Below are 17199 nucleotides of genomic sequence, written 5' to 3' on the forward strand. Positions count from 1 at the left end.
TCCTGGGCAACTGAGGTACAGACATCCCATCCTTTGCCACTTCTGAGCTGTTAGTCTCCAGCAGGAAAAGATGCACAACTACACTCAGCATGTAGAATGACCTGTTTAGAAAAGCTGAACTAAATTCAAAAGTGTAAAATTCAGGGAAGTCCAACTCCTCTTTCCATATGTAAAGGACTGCCCATGTCAGTCCATAAATGTAGGGAGATACATCCTTCTTTGATATCTGACTCTGTAAAACAACCTTTGAAAGTCAAAATGCCAACTCTGCTAATACCTTCTAACTAAACAATTATTTAACAAGAAGACAAATTAAAAACCATATCTTTGTTCCCAACTCAACTGCAATCCAACAGCAGAAGAGAGGGTATCAAGGTAAATAATTTGTTGGCAGACTTCTGCAGGTCACTAAGAGGAACTGCTTTATATCTATGACAATTACTTTGGTAGCAATTTAAATTTCCCTTCTGTACCATGGCCAGATTACACTGAATTATTTTTCAGCATCTGTAACACAGACATGAGATTCTATGGAGGAGGGCAGAGCAGTGCAATCAAGCCCTACCACTAACATTATACTAACAAGACCCTCTGGATACCCTCTTGGCCTACAGCTAGTCCACAGGAATATCTACTTCAAGACAAAATTCCCAGCCTTTCACTCCAGGAAATGAAATACAAAGTGACTGTATTCCAGACTCTCCAAAACTTGGCTCTGATTCATCTAGGTTTTGGGCAGAGTCCACAGTAGACATTATGGTCCTGCCTTCTCAGTAAGCAAGTAAAATCAGAACATCTGAAACTCAGAACTGGATCCACTGATCAGAAACCAAAAGGTCACAGTGTTGGCTGCAGAGGCTCCAAATTCAATCTTGAATGTAATGACACATGGAAACAAGATGCTACTTTCAGGAGTATGACTATACATGTTTCTGCATTGCTGGCATTGTAACCTGCAGACACAGCAGAACCTATTTTCTGTCCGGCAGGAGAAGGCAGCACCTTTGTGAAAAGAAGGCAATTTTTTGCTACTGGAAAAACTGTATTGCTGATTTCTGTTGGTATCAGAAGGGAACAAAAAATATGATCTTGAGACTCCAGAGCTAAAAGCCCTCCTACATAAATACCTTCTTTTAAAGTGGAATGAATATCTTCCATGTCACATCGGATTTTGGCTCTGCAGTTTAGTAACTTCTTATCCCAAATATTTATGGCATCTTTCTGACATGTGCCAACTTCATCATAGTCCAGTTTTACTTTTCTTGATTGGAGCTCATCTCTGCTTGCTAGAACGCAGAACAAAAAGGAAGAGCACATGGAAAACCAGAATATCGGAAAATTATAAGATAACAACAAATATACAAACCCCATTCAAGTTAGGTATCTATCCAACAAGCTGACTGGTGATAAATACATCTAGAATTCATTAGTTTATAGCTTAGTTGGGGTCAGTTGTCATAAGATGTTGCATGTAACAATTTAACTTCTCTTACTGGGTCATGAATATAAGCAATCCATGAAGCACATAAAAATATTTTTTAAAGCTTGGGGCAAAAAAACCCCACTCAACAGAATCTCATAGCACCTGCTCTGCAAAAACACCTTTGATAATTTTATTCTTGTTTATAATGAACATTACAACTGTTTGAGTATGGAAAGTCCCAAACATATGAATGTTCTTTTTAGGGATTTAGGCAAGCAAGCTAGGCAAGTCTTCTGAACTGAAGTCGGTCACACTGGTTCCAGTTCTTACGTGTCCCTTAAGAGAGTGAGAAGAGCTCTTGGTACTGGCATCATCAGGCAGACTAGTGCAAACAGAATGAACCAGCACGAACCGTATCCAGAAAGACACATTTGTGCTGAAGCACAGAACTCTTGCTGTTATAAACTTAAAAGCTTTGCTGCATAGAACTACCTGGTACAAAGTATTTATTATGCTACTTCTGAAATAAAGCTGCATTGTCACCCTGGCATTTCATGGAGGAGCAGCTTTCATTTTCATTACTAAGAAATTAACTCTGGGTATTTTATTATTTATGATTCACATGCAGAAAAGCACTCCAGTTCCTCTAACTACTAGTACAAAAAACTGAAACCATGTCTTGAATGTGTCTTAATTTAGAAAGATATGTTTAACTGTCAACAGTTAAACCAACACCACCTCTGAGCTGCAATTGAGCTTATCTCAAAATTGCCTTGATCTGTGCACACTACTTCTTGCAGAAGCCCCCTTTCTCTTACAATTGTATCACCTTTCCCCACCATCACCTCCAGGTGAAAGCAAACTCTGGCTCACATTTGTATACATCCTGCAAAACGAGACCATCTGTTCCTTCGCCTACTCATCTCACTTCAGCTAGAGCCAATGTTGGATCAATCCACATGATCATTGCCTAGCCCACTTCAAAAATGACAAATTATTTCCAAAAGCTCAACGTTACACCTCTGAGATCTTACCCATTCAAGACTACAGGGGCCCCTGCAGAAGCAGGTATTATGCAAGGTGCAGTGCACCGCCATAAAAATGGGAGTGTGATCTTACCACAGGAATCTGCAGTTCAGCCAGGGCGATTTCCAATGCTACACTACTGCTGTACAATTTCATCCAAAAAATTCTCACTCTTGTAAGCAGCATGCAACAGATTCAAGACAGCAGTAACATATTTCAGTGTGACAACAAACTCCCACATGAACTGTGCAGTTAATCCTAGTGAAAGCCAGCAAGTTTGCCTGTTGATCATACGTGCCCTCTCTACTACTCCATCCTTTGTTGTTTTCAACCATCCTTGTTAACATTTTTCCTAATCATTGCTAGGTGGCCTGCTACTTTTTGCAGCTTTTATATTTTTAGGTGACCTACTGGAAAAAGAAGAATCTAGCTTCTCAGAATAAAAGAAAGGAAAAGAAAAAGAAAGCAAGTTAGTGCAAATGACAGAACTTACCTTCTGTAAAATAAAGAACTAATAGCATTCAAGTCTCCTCGACAGCAAAAGGAATAGGAAAAGAGGTTCTATTAATATTTTTGTACATAAAAGTCAACAAATGATTAACAGAAATCCACTAGAAATAGTTTCACAGCAATTCCAGTCTTGAACCACTCTAATACATACAGCTAGGAACCTGGCTTCAAGTAAAGAAATTTCTGCATTTCTGTGACTACATTTCCCTTTCCTGAGATGTAAATTTATTCGTAGGCTAGGATGCAAAGAACCACCCAATGCTACGTTTGTTTGGAATGTATCGGCTCTGCCCATGTCCTGTCCATAAAATGGCCCAAGTTATAACAGCCCACAGGAAGGGAACCTAGAGACAGGTGTTAGAACAGTTTACTTCTCACCCTTTGAAAATAAGATGATGATTTCTAGCTAGCAAGAGCACCAGTTTCACCAGAGGTACTCATGAACCTGAATACAAGAATGGAGACATGCTCCTCAGAGCACAAACCAAGAATGTGGGCTGGCAAATATATGCCAGTTTGGCATCTCCACTGCCAACACTCCTGTTTTCACCAGGATTGATCATGTAGGAAGAACTTGATTTCTATGTATCTGCTACAGAATGGAAACAACTTGTAACTGAGTCTTAAGGAACTGGACTAATTTAACAGTTTTCAGTACCCTCAGTCACACAGGATAGGTATAGCAAAGAGTTTATCGCTCAGCAGCTCGAAGTGTCAGGGGGAATAACATTAAAGTAGCCACCACAGCAGATCTCTAGCTTCCTCACCCCACAAAAATAGACTATTTGCTAAAATGGTTTATGAAATGAACATTTTGGCTGAATGTTCCCTATGAATCTAGGAGTTTCCACAGTACTGTGTGTCAACAGGGAGACAAACTGTAGAGAGAAACAGCACCAAGAAATACACTATGTGTGTAGGAAATACATTCAGGGATGTACACTTGTAGCGACATAGAAAGACTTCTGTCCTGATGCTTTTCTTTCCTCTCCCTGCCTTCCCAGTAAGCTAGTCTAAAGAAGGAAGAAGAGTTAAGTGATCTTAACAAGATCATTATGTTTGAAGTAGCATGGTAGTATGAAGAATAAGACTACCATATAGGTTATACAGCATAAAGGAGAAGATGAAGGCAGCAGCTGTAGAGAGGACACTTGGAATTTTCAACTTGCACCAAAAGCTTATTAGTCTATTATACTGAAGAATTTCTATATGCTAGGATAGACATTGCATCTCACCTTTTAATTGTGTGAGTCTTAACCAGCCTTAATAAAATGTCCTAGCCAGAAGCTCAGGAAGTTGACGATCAGAATGATCAACTTTAGATCCCTCACTAACAGCACTCAGTTTTCAGTGTACAGTGCTCATGTTCCAAAAAACAGAACTTTCTGACATACCTCAAGAGCCAGTTGCTTAAAAATCATATTTGGATTCAAGCATTAATAAATTACCACTGTGATGTGGTTAATGAAGAAGAAAAAGCCTGGAGAGAAAGGCCATGAGCTGCAAAGGACTGAAACGAGATAGAAAGGGTAAGGTTTACCATACCTAAGTGTTCACACAGCACCTGTTCTCCTCACTCCACTTCACATTAGAACTCCTAGACTCAGACAGATACAACACAGACTGCAGCAACCTTTGTCTAACATGCACCCAAAAAAGGAAAATTTATCACTTTCTTCTGTCACTAAGATTTAAAGTCAGGTAGACAGAGAACGTGGTAGACCAACCGTGAGACAGGACTAGGAAAACAAAGATTTTTTTCTAGTACTGTTAACTAAAAAGTTACAGAACCACATTTCTGTTTGAGGTGCCCAACACCAGAAAAATTTTCATCTTCAGGCAGCAGAATCTCCAATAGCTTTTAGGGGTATTTTCTAAATAGCTAACCTTCCAGCTTCTGGTTTTCTTTTTCCATTCGAAGTAACAGAATTTGTTGATGGATGGCTTTTCTCCACAGACTTTGTAGTTCTTCTGAGTTTTTCCTCTCTCCAGTTTTATCTGGACCATCCTCATTTTGCAATACTAGAACAAGAGGGTCTTCCTCCAGGGGTGGAGCGAGAGGGGATAAGGGTAACAATTCACTTCCATCATGACCATCTGCAAAGAATCAGAAAGCTATTACAGGAAACTCAGATTGTTTGACATATCATGAAAATCTATGTCACAGCAGAACAAAAATAGCTGCCTTTCACATTCAGTAGTGACTTGCTGACTCCAAAACCAGAGAAAATGCAATGCAACAGTAGAGAATTATTTTTAGAGTGTTTTGTTTGCATTAATAAAGTTATATTTAAATTAAGTAGAGTTAGATAAAGGGTCACCCAGTATTTCAAACTTTTCCCCTGCCAGCTCCTTCCAGTTACCACAAGACATTTATCCATAAAGCCTCCTTTACAGTTGAGCTTGTTTACTGCTATGATTTACCACAAGTTCTACTTTAAAGCTACTTTTTCCATCTGCTAACCTGAACTACAGAGTGCTATAGCACTTTGTGGTCACTAAATATAGAGTTTACCATTTGCCTATGGTTTTGATTTCTGCCAAAGGGGACTTTATGAATAGCATGATTTCAGCTATTTCAGGAGTTCCTACCTTAAATGGCTTAAAGTTGTAAGAATTATTAAGAGACCTGTCTTAATTTCCTTTGCTACAGCAGCTAAGGCAGATTGCAATTAATTTCATTTTGATGCCAAAATCCTCTCTTCAAAGCAACAAAAACCTAAACAGTAAAGCCAAATGAGCACAACCGATCTCTGGCGAGGTTCTAGCACGAATATGGTACCACACTGACTCCCTTCTCCCTTTCATATTATCACACGTTGCAGTTCAGTACAGTATTAAGTAACAACTGCTTGTTTATTTTCTATAAAAGCACAGACCTGGATGCTGCATCTTGGAAGGAGATTTATTCATAGGTGAAGCTACCTGCAGGAATATTCTCCGCCGCCAGGAGATGCGGCGAGGTGTGAGCGTGGCCCCCGCAGCATTTAGAGATTCACTGCTGCAGAAGGTTGATGTTCTTTTCTTTCCCTCCCCATCACTGAAGGAAAGAAAAAGCAGATCGGGTATTTAAAGTCATTATTCCTTGTAGGGAAAAAAAAAAAAAAACCTTTATTAACTCTGTCTAATGTATAACCAAACCTGCAGGAGCATTTGTGGGGAAGCTTAAGAAGGTAAAGCATGCTGTGTGTGAGCTTCACTTTGAATACTGAAGTGCCCAATTGTTTTCTTGTTGTACAATGCTGTGAAGTTTGCACCAGAAAGCATTCATAGAGGGCTCAGCTGGAAGCTTAGAATAAAAGCTTAGCTTTTTGAGAAGCTAAGAGGAAAACACGGTAATACTTAGCCTCAAACTTTGACAGCAATGGGTTTTGTTTTGCTATCAGTCTTTTGGGAGCAATCTGATGTAACACCCCTAAAAGCAGAGATGGTGCTCCAATGGAGCAGAGCACTCCGTTTAGTGCCACTTTAAATGTCATGCTGAGCTCACAGGTGAATATTTCATTGGAGACAATGTTCTGCCTTCTCATACAGTCTCTCTCCTAAGCTTCAAGAAGTGCATGCTTCACTTGGATAAATGGGGACACATGTCCTCATGTTTCATCAGCTGTAGGAGCAGAGACCCTGCAAACAGAGGGCAGATCTTCTCCCCACCTGCCATGTAGAAATATAATTACACATTAATTTTAATAATATCTTATGCTGCCGGAAGAAACAAGGAGAGGATACAGGAAAGCTTTACAGGGAGGACACACCAATTACACCTTTCTACTGACTACTGCCAGAGGAAAAGACATTTAACTTTTGTAAGTACTTGATCCACTTTCAGAAATATTTCAGAATTTTGCATTTGTGCTAAATTAGGTGCACAGATATTGTATAGCAATAGGCACTTTGATTATCTGCCACTAATACTTCCACGAAACGTCAACAGCACAAGGCACAATTACAAGCTTTTAGGAAGAGGGCATTAAAGAGAGGGAGCTGTTTCTGCAGCTCCATCACAGGGAAAACTGCTATATCAAAACAGTAACTACACTTAAACCTTCATCCAGTAACAAATTTCAATGCTATAGTGCAAGGATCCTAAAAAGTTAGATGAAAGGAAAGCCCAGCACATTCACTAGTTGGAAAGCAGTTGCAAGTGATTGCAGTTTTCCAGCTGGAGTCCATCCCCCCACATCTGGCTTGCACAGGAGAGATCTGCAAGGGAGGACTATCAAGTTTCAGCTACACCAGTATACCAGCTACACTATCTTAATCAGCACTTCATAACTAGAACTCTGTGCTCAATGAATGTGCTGAATTCACCAAACTAGGACTGGCCTTTTTGGTCACCAAAGCTGTCGCTATGCTAATGATCTACAACAGCTCCCTGATATTTGTAAGCCTGAGTGACCAACCAGGCTCACGATCATACCACGGTATCAGACCCTCCTTCCATATCCTGGCAGAGAAATAACCGTGACTTCAAACTCATCTACCCAGCACAAGGCACCAACCCCTTCTCTCCTCTTAAGAACAGCACTACGGGCTGGGAGCCCTCAATGACACATAGTCTGAACTGTTCTCCACTCCTGATTTAGCTGCCACAGTGCCCCAGTTCCCTATAGCACCACACTATTGCTAGGTGGCCTCAGGAGATCCCCATGTTGCACTAACCTAAACAGCAACTGTGACAACCTTTTCTGTCTAACTCTGTGTCTCTGATGATGATGATGATTACCACTGCTCAAGGTAGCCAAACACAGACTATTTAGACTGTAACACTAATTCTGAACCTATAGCTGCTGGTTTTCAAAGGTATTTCAGTCCAACAGCTCTTGAAAATGGGATACTGAGTTTGGATATATATAATTTTAACTTATGTTTCTATAAGTAACTGCAACAGAGCGACTTCTTACTATTTCAAGTCTTACATATCATCACATGTTATAACACAAAAACTGAGTAATTCCAGGGCTTGCTAAACAGACATTACGTAACAAGGGAATGAAAAGTTCTTTTCTACTGCTATGTACAAAGATCTATGTTCAGCTAATGTGCCTCTAGACAGTCCTATGAATAGTGTTCAATTTACGGTAGCAAAATTCACAGAAAAGTCAGAAGAAGAAGGTGGCTATTTCTGGGCATAAAACTAACCTGTTTACAGCATTTGAGTCACGGAGTTTACATTGGGATGAACTAATCACATACGCTACCTCATGAAGCACGTAAATCATACATTTCTGAAGACCTGTATGTCTCTTGTTAAATCCTCCCTTCACAAAAATCCCCTGTCATTTTAAGCAACTAATATGAACCACCTTCTTTTTCAAAGAGCTGTCCAATAAGTGACTAGAGGAAAACTTTTGCAATGCTCAGAAACACACCATGTCATATTAACCCAAGAAAGCACAAAGATTTAGGAAAGGGAGGGTAGAAATGGTGCAAAGAGAGTTCCCTGATTTCAAGATTGACAACTCCTAGCTTAGTATCAGATCTGAAGGTGTGAAAAAATACCCTAGAGAGCAAAAGCAGGAAGAAGTCAGGGTACAATGGTAAGGTCTCCTACCCTAATTTAAAGATTCAGGAGGTTGGTGCAAAAAACAGTTTCTCTAAAGTGGGTGGGGTTAAAGAAAAAACGTTAGCTATCAGCTCCCACAAAATGAAGAGGTTTATTAATGTGAGTGGAGAGACTAAGCCAAAGCATCTCCAGAACAGGAAAAACAACTTCTTAAATAGAGTTCAGTCACTGCTACTGAAAAGCAGAGCAGAGTTTTCGCTACCACCTACGCAGACATCTTAGGTGGACATCTTCCCATCTACAAGGGAAACATGCTGCAAGGTCACCTGATGGAAGAATCTCTGAAAAAAGATAATGATGTAATATTCTGTATTTAAGACATATGCATCACAAATCATTTTGGAGAATAATGGTTCTCTGTAGGCCTACTTACCCTACTCTTCTGACCCAATACAGAAACCAAAATGCATTTATCAGCTTGTATACAATAAAAAACGAACAGCTGGAAATTCAGTATAATGCCTCAGATATTTCAGTCTCTACTTTCACCCTTAAGCTGTTTGAAGTAATATCCCAAGAACTCAAGAGTACAGAGTATCGATCATATAAGGTTTCATCTCAGGCAACTGCAACTCAGTTTCACCCATTCACTATTCTATCAGATAATGCATAGCATGAAGATGAGACAGCTACTTCAGGGAAAGAAAATAAAAAGGAAAGAAAGAAGAAATCTCAAAAAATTGGTCAGATTACAAATATTCTCATTGCTTGGTTTTAATTATCTAAATCTCTTCCCAGAACTGTTCTTTAAAATTCTCCCGAAGACTGATATTTAAAAAACCACAATGTTACCCCATTTCTTGTGAACTCTTTACATAATACTTACCTGAATTATTTTCCACTTGAGTCCATGAAAGCCAAATGACTTGTGACTAAAGACTGTTGTTGCTTATGCCAAGACTTGTGTTTTTCCCCATTTTGCTTTCATTTCAATTTCTCTTCTTGATTGCTGTAAGCAGCAATTGAATAACTGCAACCTACTTAACAATTTGGAGGCTGAGATGGTACAAAATCCCCCAGATCAAGCACAGAATTCAATTTCCCCGCACTTTAAATTGGCAGAAACCTACATGTAAGAGTACTACATGAAGCATTCCTCCCATCTGGGAAGAAGAAAAACCAGTTTCTATCAGTTTACTCCCCTCTATTGGTTCTCACTCCTGTCATATATTTTTATTCTGAATAATTACTTTCTGCTATTTTGTTTAAAGAATATTCTCAAGTATTTTACTTCCTTCATGAGACACAAAACTGTTTTAAAAAAAGGAATCTGTTCAAATTCGGCTTAAATTATCCTGGCACAGCAACACAATGAACAGAGAAACTGTGGGCTAGTCAAACCTACACTGAAGATTGTTCCATTTTTTAGAAGTGCTGCTTTTGTGTTTATATTAAAAAGCCTTGTTTACCTTTATATTGACCTTGTTTACCTTTATATTTTTTTAATCTTTATCTGTAATTCTGTTCAATGCTGCACAACGGACTTGTCAAAAGTCAAGATTATGTGGAGATCATTTCCATCCTCGCCTTCTCTCCAGAGTAATGTATTGATAATGCCATAAAAACATTCTGAAGGCACCTATAAATATTATGTTGATGCCAAAATTCACTATACTGTTCATTTCTTAAAGAAAGGAACTATATGGAGGGCTGTAGCTATATTATCTTTATGGTCCCTTCCAACCCAAACCACTCTGCGATTCAATTTAAAAAGCCCTAAAAAACAAAAACAAACAAACAAACAAAAAAACCATCAAAAAATCCCACGCCTTTCTATAACATTCTCTTTTCATAAGCCCATCTGACTGCTACAATTCAAAAATCTTTCTAAAACAAATTCCAACTGACTGTCTCTGCTCTTACACATTGAAGTTTGCCAGAAGACCAAGAAAAGCTGCCTGCTGCATCATGTGTAATCTCAAAGCTATATAATAAAGAAGTGAGACTCTACAGAATTTTTCTTGTGTGCAATAGGAATTCCACACTTTATGAATGTGTAGTAACCAGGATTATTATGGAAAATGCATTGAAATTTTAATTAGGGTTCCTAACAGTCAAACAGTTTATTGTCTGCAGATTGCAAAGCACTGACACACTGTACTAAATTACAACATATCATACACTCACCCACATGAGAATGCCAAGAACACCTCACACTGATCCTACTGGGATAGACGGTGGTCCTCTCTCAGAAAAGGAACCAAAGAAAAAAAAAAACCAACGAAGCAAAGAAGAAACCCACAAGAAAAGACACATTGTAAAAAAATCAGAACTTCCTACCATTCCTAAACCTGATGGCATAACATACATTTGCAAGTTTTGGCCACTGCCAGTTGGACAACATATTTCATTCTCCATTAGCCAGTTGAAGTGATGGATTACTTCAGTGACCCTTATCACATCAGCATTATTCACTCAGCACTTCTTTCTGACCATATCTGTTGCATTCCCTTCACAAATCCAACTAGATGCTAAAAGTGCTCTCTTGCTATTGCAAATTCCTCACCATAACAGTTCAGGCCCACTTGCTCCCAGCAAGACCTATAGCTAATGAGATCCCATTTCCACAAGAATCTCCATAAAAATTAAAGATCAAATGGAATCAGAAATGTGTATACTGTAAAACCTAAGCAGAAACATGGTAGTCTTCTGGGAATTACTCCTTGAAGATCTCCCCACCCCAAGAGCTCAAAACTCCACTATAATGAAACAGAGTACATTGAACCTGCCTGCATAACCAATTCCAAAAACATTATCTCAGAAATTTCAGTTTGGCATTAAAATACGGTTTTCATACAATACTCAAGACTTCATTCCCCAAACCCAGAAAGCTGTCCATTGCCTGCACAAACTGAGCTGGGCACTGGTTCAACTTGGACCAACTCTGCTATCTAAAGGGAGCACAGAAACAAAGATGGATTGGAACCCAAATTAGAGGTAGTCTGTAAGAGACAGGTTTGGAGGGTTTTTTGCCACTTTTCATACCTTTCCTTCTTCCCAAATCCTCTTCAACTGGAAGTTATTTGATAATTATCTCTAAACACCTCACAGTTAGTATCACCCAGTTAACTTGGTGTTTCCCCTTCCTCATGCACAGGCATCCCACATTAGTACTGTACACTCTTCACATTGCTCTTTTCTTATTTTCACATGCCAGTGATCATGGCAACACATGCTGGTTTGCATTCAGCAGAGAAAGCAATAAACTGGCATAACACTCCTAAAATCCATTGCATTTCATGGGACAAACCAATGCAGCAGATTTGCAACACTGCAACAGAAATAGGTGACAGCTACTTGATGTTAGCATAGAAGCCTCTAGTTTTAACAGGCTTTTTGATCCAAAAGCCTGTTTGCCCATTTGCATCACAGAAATCTGTTAGAAATGCAGGAGCACAAGGCAGAGTGGGAGAGATGCCATGTGCTGCATTCCACTGGGAATCCTGCTGTTAAGCTAGTGGCACTGGAGAACTAGGCAGGAGACAACGCTCTCACCTCTTGGGGAGGTCACTTTCTGAGTGCTGGAGCAACCTTCCTGAGCCCTGGCAAAAGGTTTTCAGGAAAGAAGGGGCAGAGAGAGAGGAGGGGAGACCAGGTGACGCAGATTCACTCTCACTGAGAGCGCGCCGAACCCCGACCACAGGACTGTGCAAGCAACAAGAGAACACAGCAGATGGGTCAGCACAGATTTGGATACAACAACAAAACCACCAGATTAGAGACACTGGCCAAATACCTCATCTGGGCTTACATTAACTTTGTTTCCCAGAAGATAAAATGTACCATGTGCATTCCGGGGCAGGTTCTCTGGGAATATTGATTTTGCTATTAGAACTGACTTCTATTAAAAAACTTTTCAATGACATTGCAGAACAGGGAGACCACCTTATTTCTTTAGCTTTATTTATTCCAAAGCATATTAAAAAAAAGAACCTCTTAAACATTCTGAAAATATCCTTATAAACCTTCTTCCGATAGAAACCACATTGTTTCTTCCCCTTCAGTTTTCTTTTACTTTTGTAAACAACACATTAGGAAGTAGAGATTATGTAAATGCAGTCTGTCTGGATAAATGTTTGTAAAGTAATTAAATTAAGAAAGGTAGTCCTACTCCACAGTTAAATATTATTTAGTAGTAGTGACAAGTATTGGAGGGGACATAAAATTAATTCCGTTTCTTTTGCTTAACATTCATGACTAATCCTCAAAAAGAAAGAATGAAAAATCCCAGCCTAGAACCACACTGCTACAAACTGTTTTGACTAAAAATCTGCTGATGCCACTTAATCAGTGACTTCTTACAAGTTATTACAAACTAATATAGTCAGCAAGTCCTTCACTTTGAACTGTCAGGGTTTCCTGTTTGCATACAATATGGTCAGTGGGAAAAAAGTTTATCTCAGTAAAAAATACATTATTTATCTCTCTGGAAACACAATGTAATAAAGGCTAGTTTCTTACCCTTCACTCCCTTCCATTGTCTTAAAACAGAATAAAATTTTTTGCCCTTCTCTCCTAGCTGGTGCAGCATTCACACTGATATTTTAATGTAGATATCAAATAGGTGACAAATTACTATTTAAAGTCATTTTTAGAAAGAGCCCACAAACAGTAGAATTACAGCCAAGCACTGAAACAGACAATAAGCTGGAGAATGTGATCCTCCAACAGAAAAAAAAATCAGCTCATCTTGACCTGAGTTTTGTAAAGGGTTTGGAGTTTGTATAGTCACTTACTGCAGGTAGCCAGCATAGAGGAGAAAAAGAAGGCACAACCAAAGAGGCCCACAATGAACTGTGGGGACATCTTCTGCTGAGTGAAGAAATTCCTGAAGGAACAGTGTTCCATATGTTAATAGCTGGAGAGTCTCCAAAAAGGAAGCAGAAAGTTACAGAGAGAAGCTACAGAGGGAAGCTCTGGAGAAAGGCAAATAGGGAAATCACATGCCTCAGAGTTCAGTGGATGTGTTTAATCCTCATGGCATTTTACAAGACTCCTCGCCAGTTTTAATGCTGGACATACACTCTGAGATTTGGCTAATATGGATACGGACACTTGAAGCTGTTAGTGCCTTTTTCATCCTGGCATAAATGTTTCAGGCTGCCATTTCTGCCACTTAAAGCACTGAGAGCCTCTTTTCCAAAGGGTCTGTCTAACAAGACTGCCAAAAAGGCTCAGCTCAGGTCACAAATAAATAAATAAACAGATTGGCAGGGCATCTGGCCGAATCATCAATTTGATGGATTGATGCCTCCCCTGAACCACTAATTCAGGGACTATTAAGTTACTGCAAAGTACCAAACTACTCAGAGGCAGAGAAGACAGGCCGAAAATAAATACATAAATGAACAAACCAGCCCCAGAGAAGTGCAGAAACCAACCTGAACTAAGCTCCTTACGTACTTTGCCAGAAGCGGGGCTGTCGCAGCCTCCACAAGGAGGGAGGCGGGTGAGGCTGGAGCACCGGGAGGGCAGGGGACCGCGGGCAGGTGGCACGGCGTGCCCTGACTCACCTTGCCGCCTCCACGCCGTTCTGCCGCAGCAGCGGGGACCGGGCGCTCTGGGACCTCCCGTTCTGGAAGGTTATCCTCCGTCTGGCACTGCTGGGCGGGTGGCTGAAGGTGTGCGCGCGCCTCCTGAACTGGGGGGAGTCCGAGCCTTCCTCGGGAAACGTCCGCCAGGCCGAGGACACGGGGGATGCTGGAGGAGTAGCTGGCGGGGAATCGCCCGGAGAAGTGTCCTGAAAGGAAGTGCTGGCAGAGTAAGGCCTGAGGCTCTGTGCCCTATGAGAGCTCTCACTTAACCCATAGGCAGCCAGCACCAGGGCACCAAAGCCTCTCCCCCTTCTGGGTCACGGCCTATTGTATGCTAATTATCACCCAAAGCAGACATCCTTTGAGAGTTCACTCCAAACCAGCAGTGTCCTTCTTCCAAAAAGTGAAAGCGGAGGGAGGAATACAACTGTGTACGCAACACAAACAACATACTAATTCATCCAGGCATTCTCTCACAGGGACTGGCACTCCAGCTACCAGACTTCTGTCTCTTTCAGGAAAACACAGGAATGGAAAAGACTAGGGAAACTGCTTTTAGCTAGTTTCCGCGACATATCGCGAGCATACTTCCTGTACCGTCACAGCAACATCCTGGAAGAGAGACTGTTATTACACAGCCAGTTTATGAGTAGCTGTAGCAGGAAAACCATAACAGAATCTTCACCTCCTGGGAAAACCAGCAATCAACCCTCATGCGAGGTAAAACTTTAAAAACAGGAAATAAGAAAGTGAACAGAGTTCCGCCCTCTTGCTACCATACAGCATCCCCAACAGCAGGGCTTCAGTCAAAAATTCTTACTTCCCTAAAGCAACTATTACTTACAGAAAGGATTCTTCACCTTCAGAGCACTTCCTTCTGTTGAGACATGACCTTCCTTAATTACTTCAGTAAAACAAGACAGAAACCAGAAATTCCTTGCTTTTTGTAAAAGCAAGGGAAGTGTAGGAAAAAAGGACTGGCAACCAGATTAAAGCTGAAGCTTCAAGTCAACATAAACCTCAGCTTTCTTACACCCTCTGCCTCCCAGTGGAAACATCTTTGAGTTTTGTAAGTTGATGTGCTTTGTTCTGCTTCCTTCAAATTAAAGCAGAGTGCCGTATTCACGCTCCACTGACAGCTGTGTACGAAAGCGCCAGTTTAAGCTAAGCTCCTTACGTACTCTGTCAGAAGCCAGGCTGCTGCAGCGCTCAAAGCTGTCCACGCTTCCCAGGCGGCCTCGCATTCTGTTGGCTCCCTGCGAGAAGAAAGGCAAGAAATTTAATCTGGTCTTCTTCCTGTTTTTCTGAAGGTTAGACAAAGATGGCAACACCTGCACAGGTGAACACAAGACAGTTCAGGCATGTGACGTGTCTGACATAAGACCAAAGATCGTGCATCAAGCACTGGACTTTACAAAAAGTGACATTTAACTTTAGCTGGCCAAACTGCATCTTCTCCCACATTGCTCCCAGGAGTTTTAACCCACTGTTTGTATTTCCTGACACTTCTGAGGAAAAATCACTAAGTCAGCTTAAATAGCTGAGCTCAAAAAACTCCAGACTTCAGTACTGTGCGTGCACTGCTCCTGATGGATGCATCTGACACACTACAGTCCCATGACATACAGTTTATCAATATCTAAACATTTCAGACAAATTAAGTCCACCTGGGCAAAAGGAGTAAAAAAGTACGAACTAACTGGGGAGAAATGTTCTCTTGGCAGCAAATCCAGCCAAATAGCATCAGACAAGACTTTTCATTTATAATGCAGATAAACCTGATGCAAATTTGCTAGGAATTTATGCTAAAGGATCTTTGCTGAATTTTTAATAGTCCTTTAGTTTTACAAGAAAAGGAAATAGATCCACAACACTTTTGACTAGCTTTCACTCCTAATGTTAGCTCCCTGGTTATGTTTGCTGTTGGATACTTCTGACAGTTGAAGCAAGTTGCTTTCAGTACTTTATCAGGAGAAAAATAGCCTAGGTTTTAGGAAAACTATAGACAGAGCTCCTCTTGGTATGCTTGCAACTCCAGGGGAAGTTTTGTCAACATAACCAGAATTTATTTAGCCTACTTTTTCCTGGTAGGAGTTATTTTCAAGACTTAGAGTGCCCTTTAAGTACATTATCCCACTTAAGTGCATTACCAATAAATACTCTGCCTGAAGCATCTCTTCACTGAATCTCCAAAAAAGCCAAGAGCAAAGTATAAATTGGAAGTTTCTCACTACCTTTGAAAATGAACACTTTTGGCACTGCAAGAAGGACTTTTTGGTTAAGAAAGAACAACAACAGAAGAGGTTAGTGCAGCACAGAGTAGATGAAATCTGTTCAAGAGGTCAAAGAAAGGTTATATTTATTTCTCTGAGGTATCTCATTAGGAAGCCTGTTTTTGGTTCAAACCTCCCAAAAACAAGATCAGTCCAGCAAAACAAACAAGTGAAGAAGTGACATTCCTCTGGGACTATGTGAAGCCAGGGCACAGAAACCAACATATTTTTTAAGGCAAGTAGTGAATGGCTTAAAATGTCACTTGATGCTATTTACATAGCTAAGAAGCCATCCACTTAAAGTGTTCCTAGACACTGGTTACTACATACCTCTTTCTTTCTAACTTTCCTAAGACTGAGGCTGTTTAAGACTCTCTCCAACTTACACTGACTTCTAGCTCTTATTTTAAAAAAATCTATAAAAAGATGCTGAATGCCACTTAAAAAAAAAAAACAAAACAAAACAAAACTATTTAAGTTCTTTCTTGGTCTCTCTGTTACTAAACGTACTTTTAAATAAAGATAGCAACTCATGCATAATTAGCTCTATTGCATCAATACCATCTGCACCTGGCTTAAGGAGGGAAAACCCACTATACCAAGAGGTATTTAGTGCTTAAATACCTTTAAGAATTAACCATGATCTGTGAGGCTTGTTGTAATAGCCTGACGAAGAATAAGAACTACTGAAACAGTCATTGTGTATCATATGTATGCACATAACACACAGCACACCTGCACAGAGACACTTGTATGTATCTGCTTTAAACAATAATTAGTGGCTGAGCTGCACTCCAAGTAATTTTTCTTGGTCTTGTATTGTGCATCCTTTAGGTGGATCTGCATGGATGAACCCCTATGTGTATC

At 40.2% G+C, this 17199-nt stretch overlaps 1 protein-coding gene across 5 annotated transcripts in view; it reads right to left on the bottom strand.

Moving 5' to 3' along the window:
- The window catches only part of TBC1D4 (TBC1 domain family member 4), a 98510-nt gene that overhangs the window by 11928 nt on the left and 69383 nt on the right, over nucleotides 1-17199 (bottom strand). For 3 of the 5 annotated variants that reach the window (XM_068182370.1, XM_068182367.1, XM_068182369.1), the window contains exons 9-14: nucleotides 15241-15315; nucleotides 14039-14265; nucleotides 12021-12170; nucleotides 5839-5999; nucleotides 4847-5056; nucleotides 1128-1286 (exon numbers count right to left, since the gene is read on the bottom strand). In XM_068182370.1, the coding sequence (XP_068038471.1) occupies nucleotides 1128-1286; nucleotides 4847-5056; nucleotides 5839-5999; nucleotides 12021-12170; nucleotides 14039-14265; nucleotides 15241-15315 (982 nt within the window). Of the gene's footprint in view, nucleotides 1-1127; nucleotides 1287-2942; nucleotides 3089-4846; nucleotides 5057-5838; nucleotides 6000-12020; nucleotides 12171-14038; nucleotides 14266-15240; nucleotides 15316-17199 lie in introns of those variants that run through there. The other 2 variants (XM_068182368.1, XM_068182371.1) reach the window with 2 other exon arrangements.

Source organism: Anomalospiza imberbis, chromosome 2 (assembly GCF_031753505.1).
Source record: "Anomalospiza imberbis isolate Cuckoo-Finch-1a 21T00152 chromosome 2, ASM3175350v1, whole genome shotgun sequence".
NCBI classification, from domain to species: domain Eukaryota; kingdom Metazoa; phylum Chordata; class Aves; order Passeriformes; family Viduidae; genus Anomalospiza; species Anomalospiza imberbis.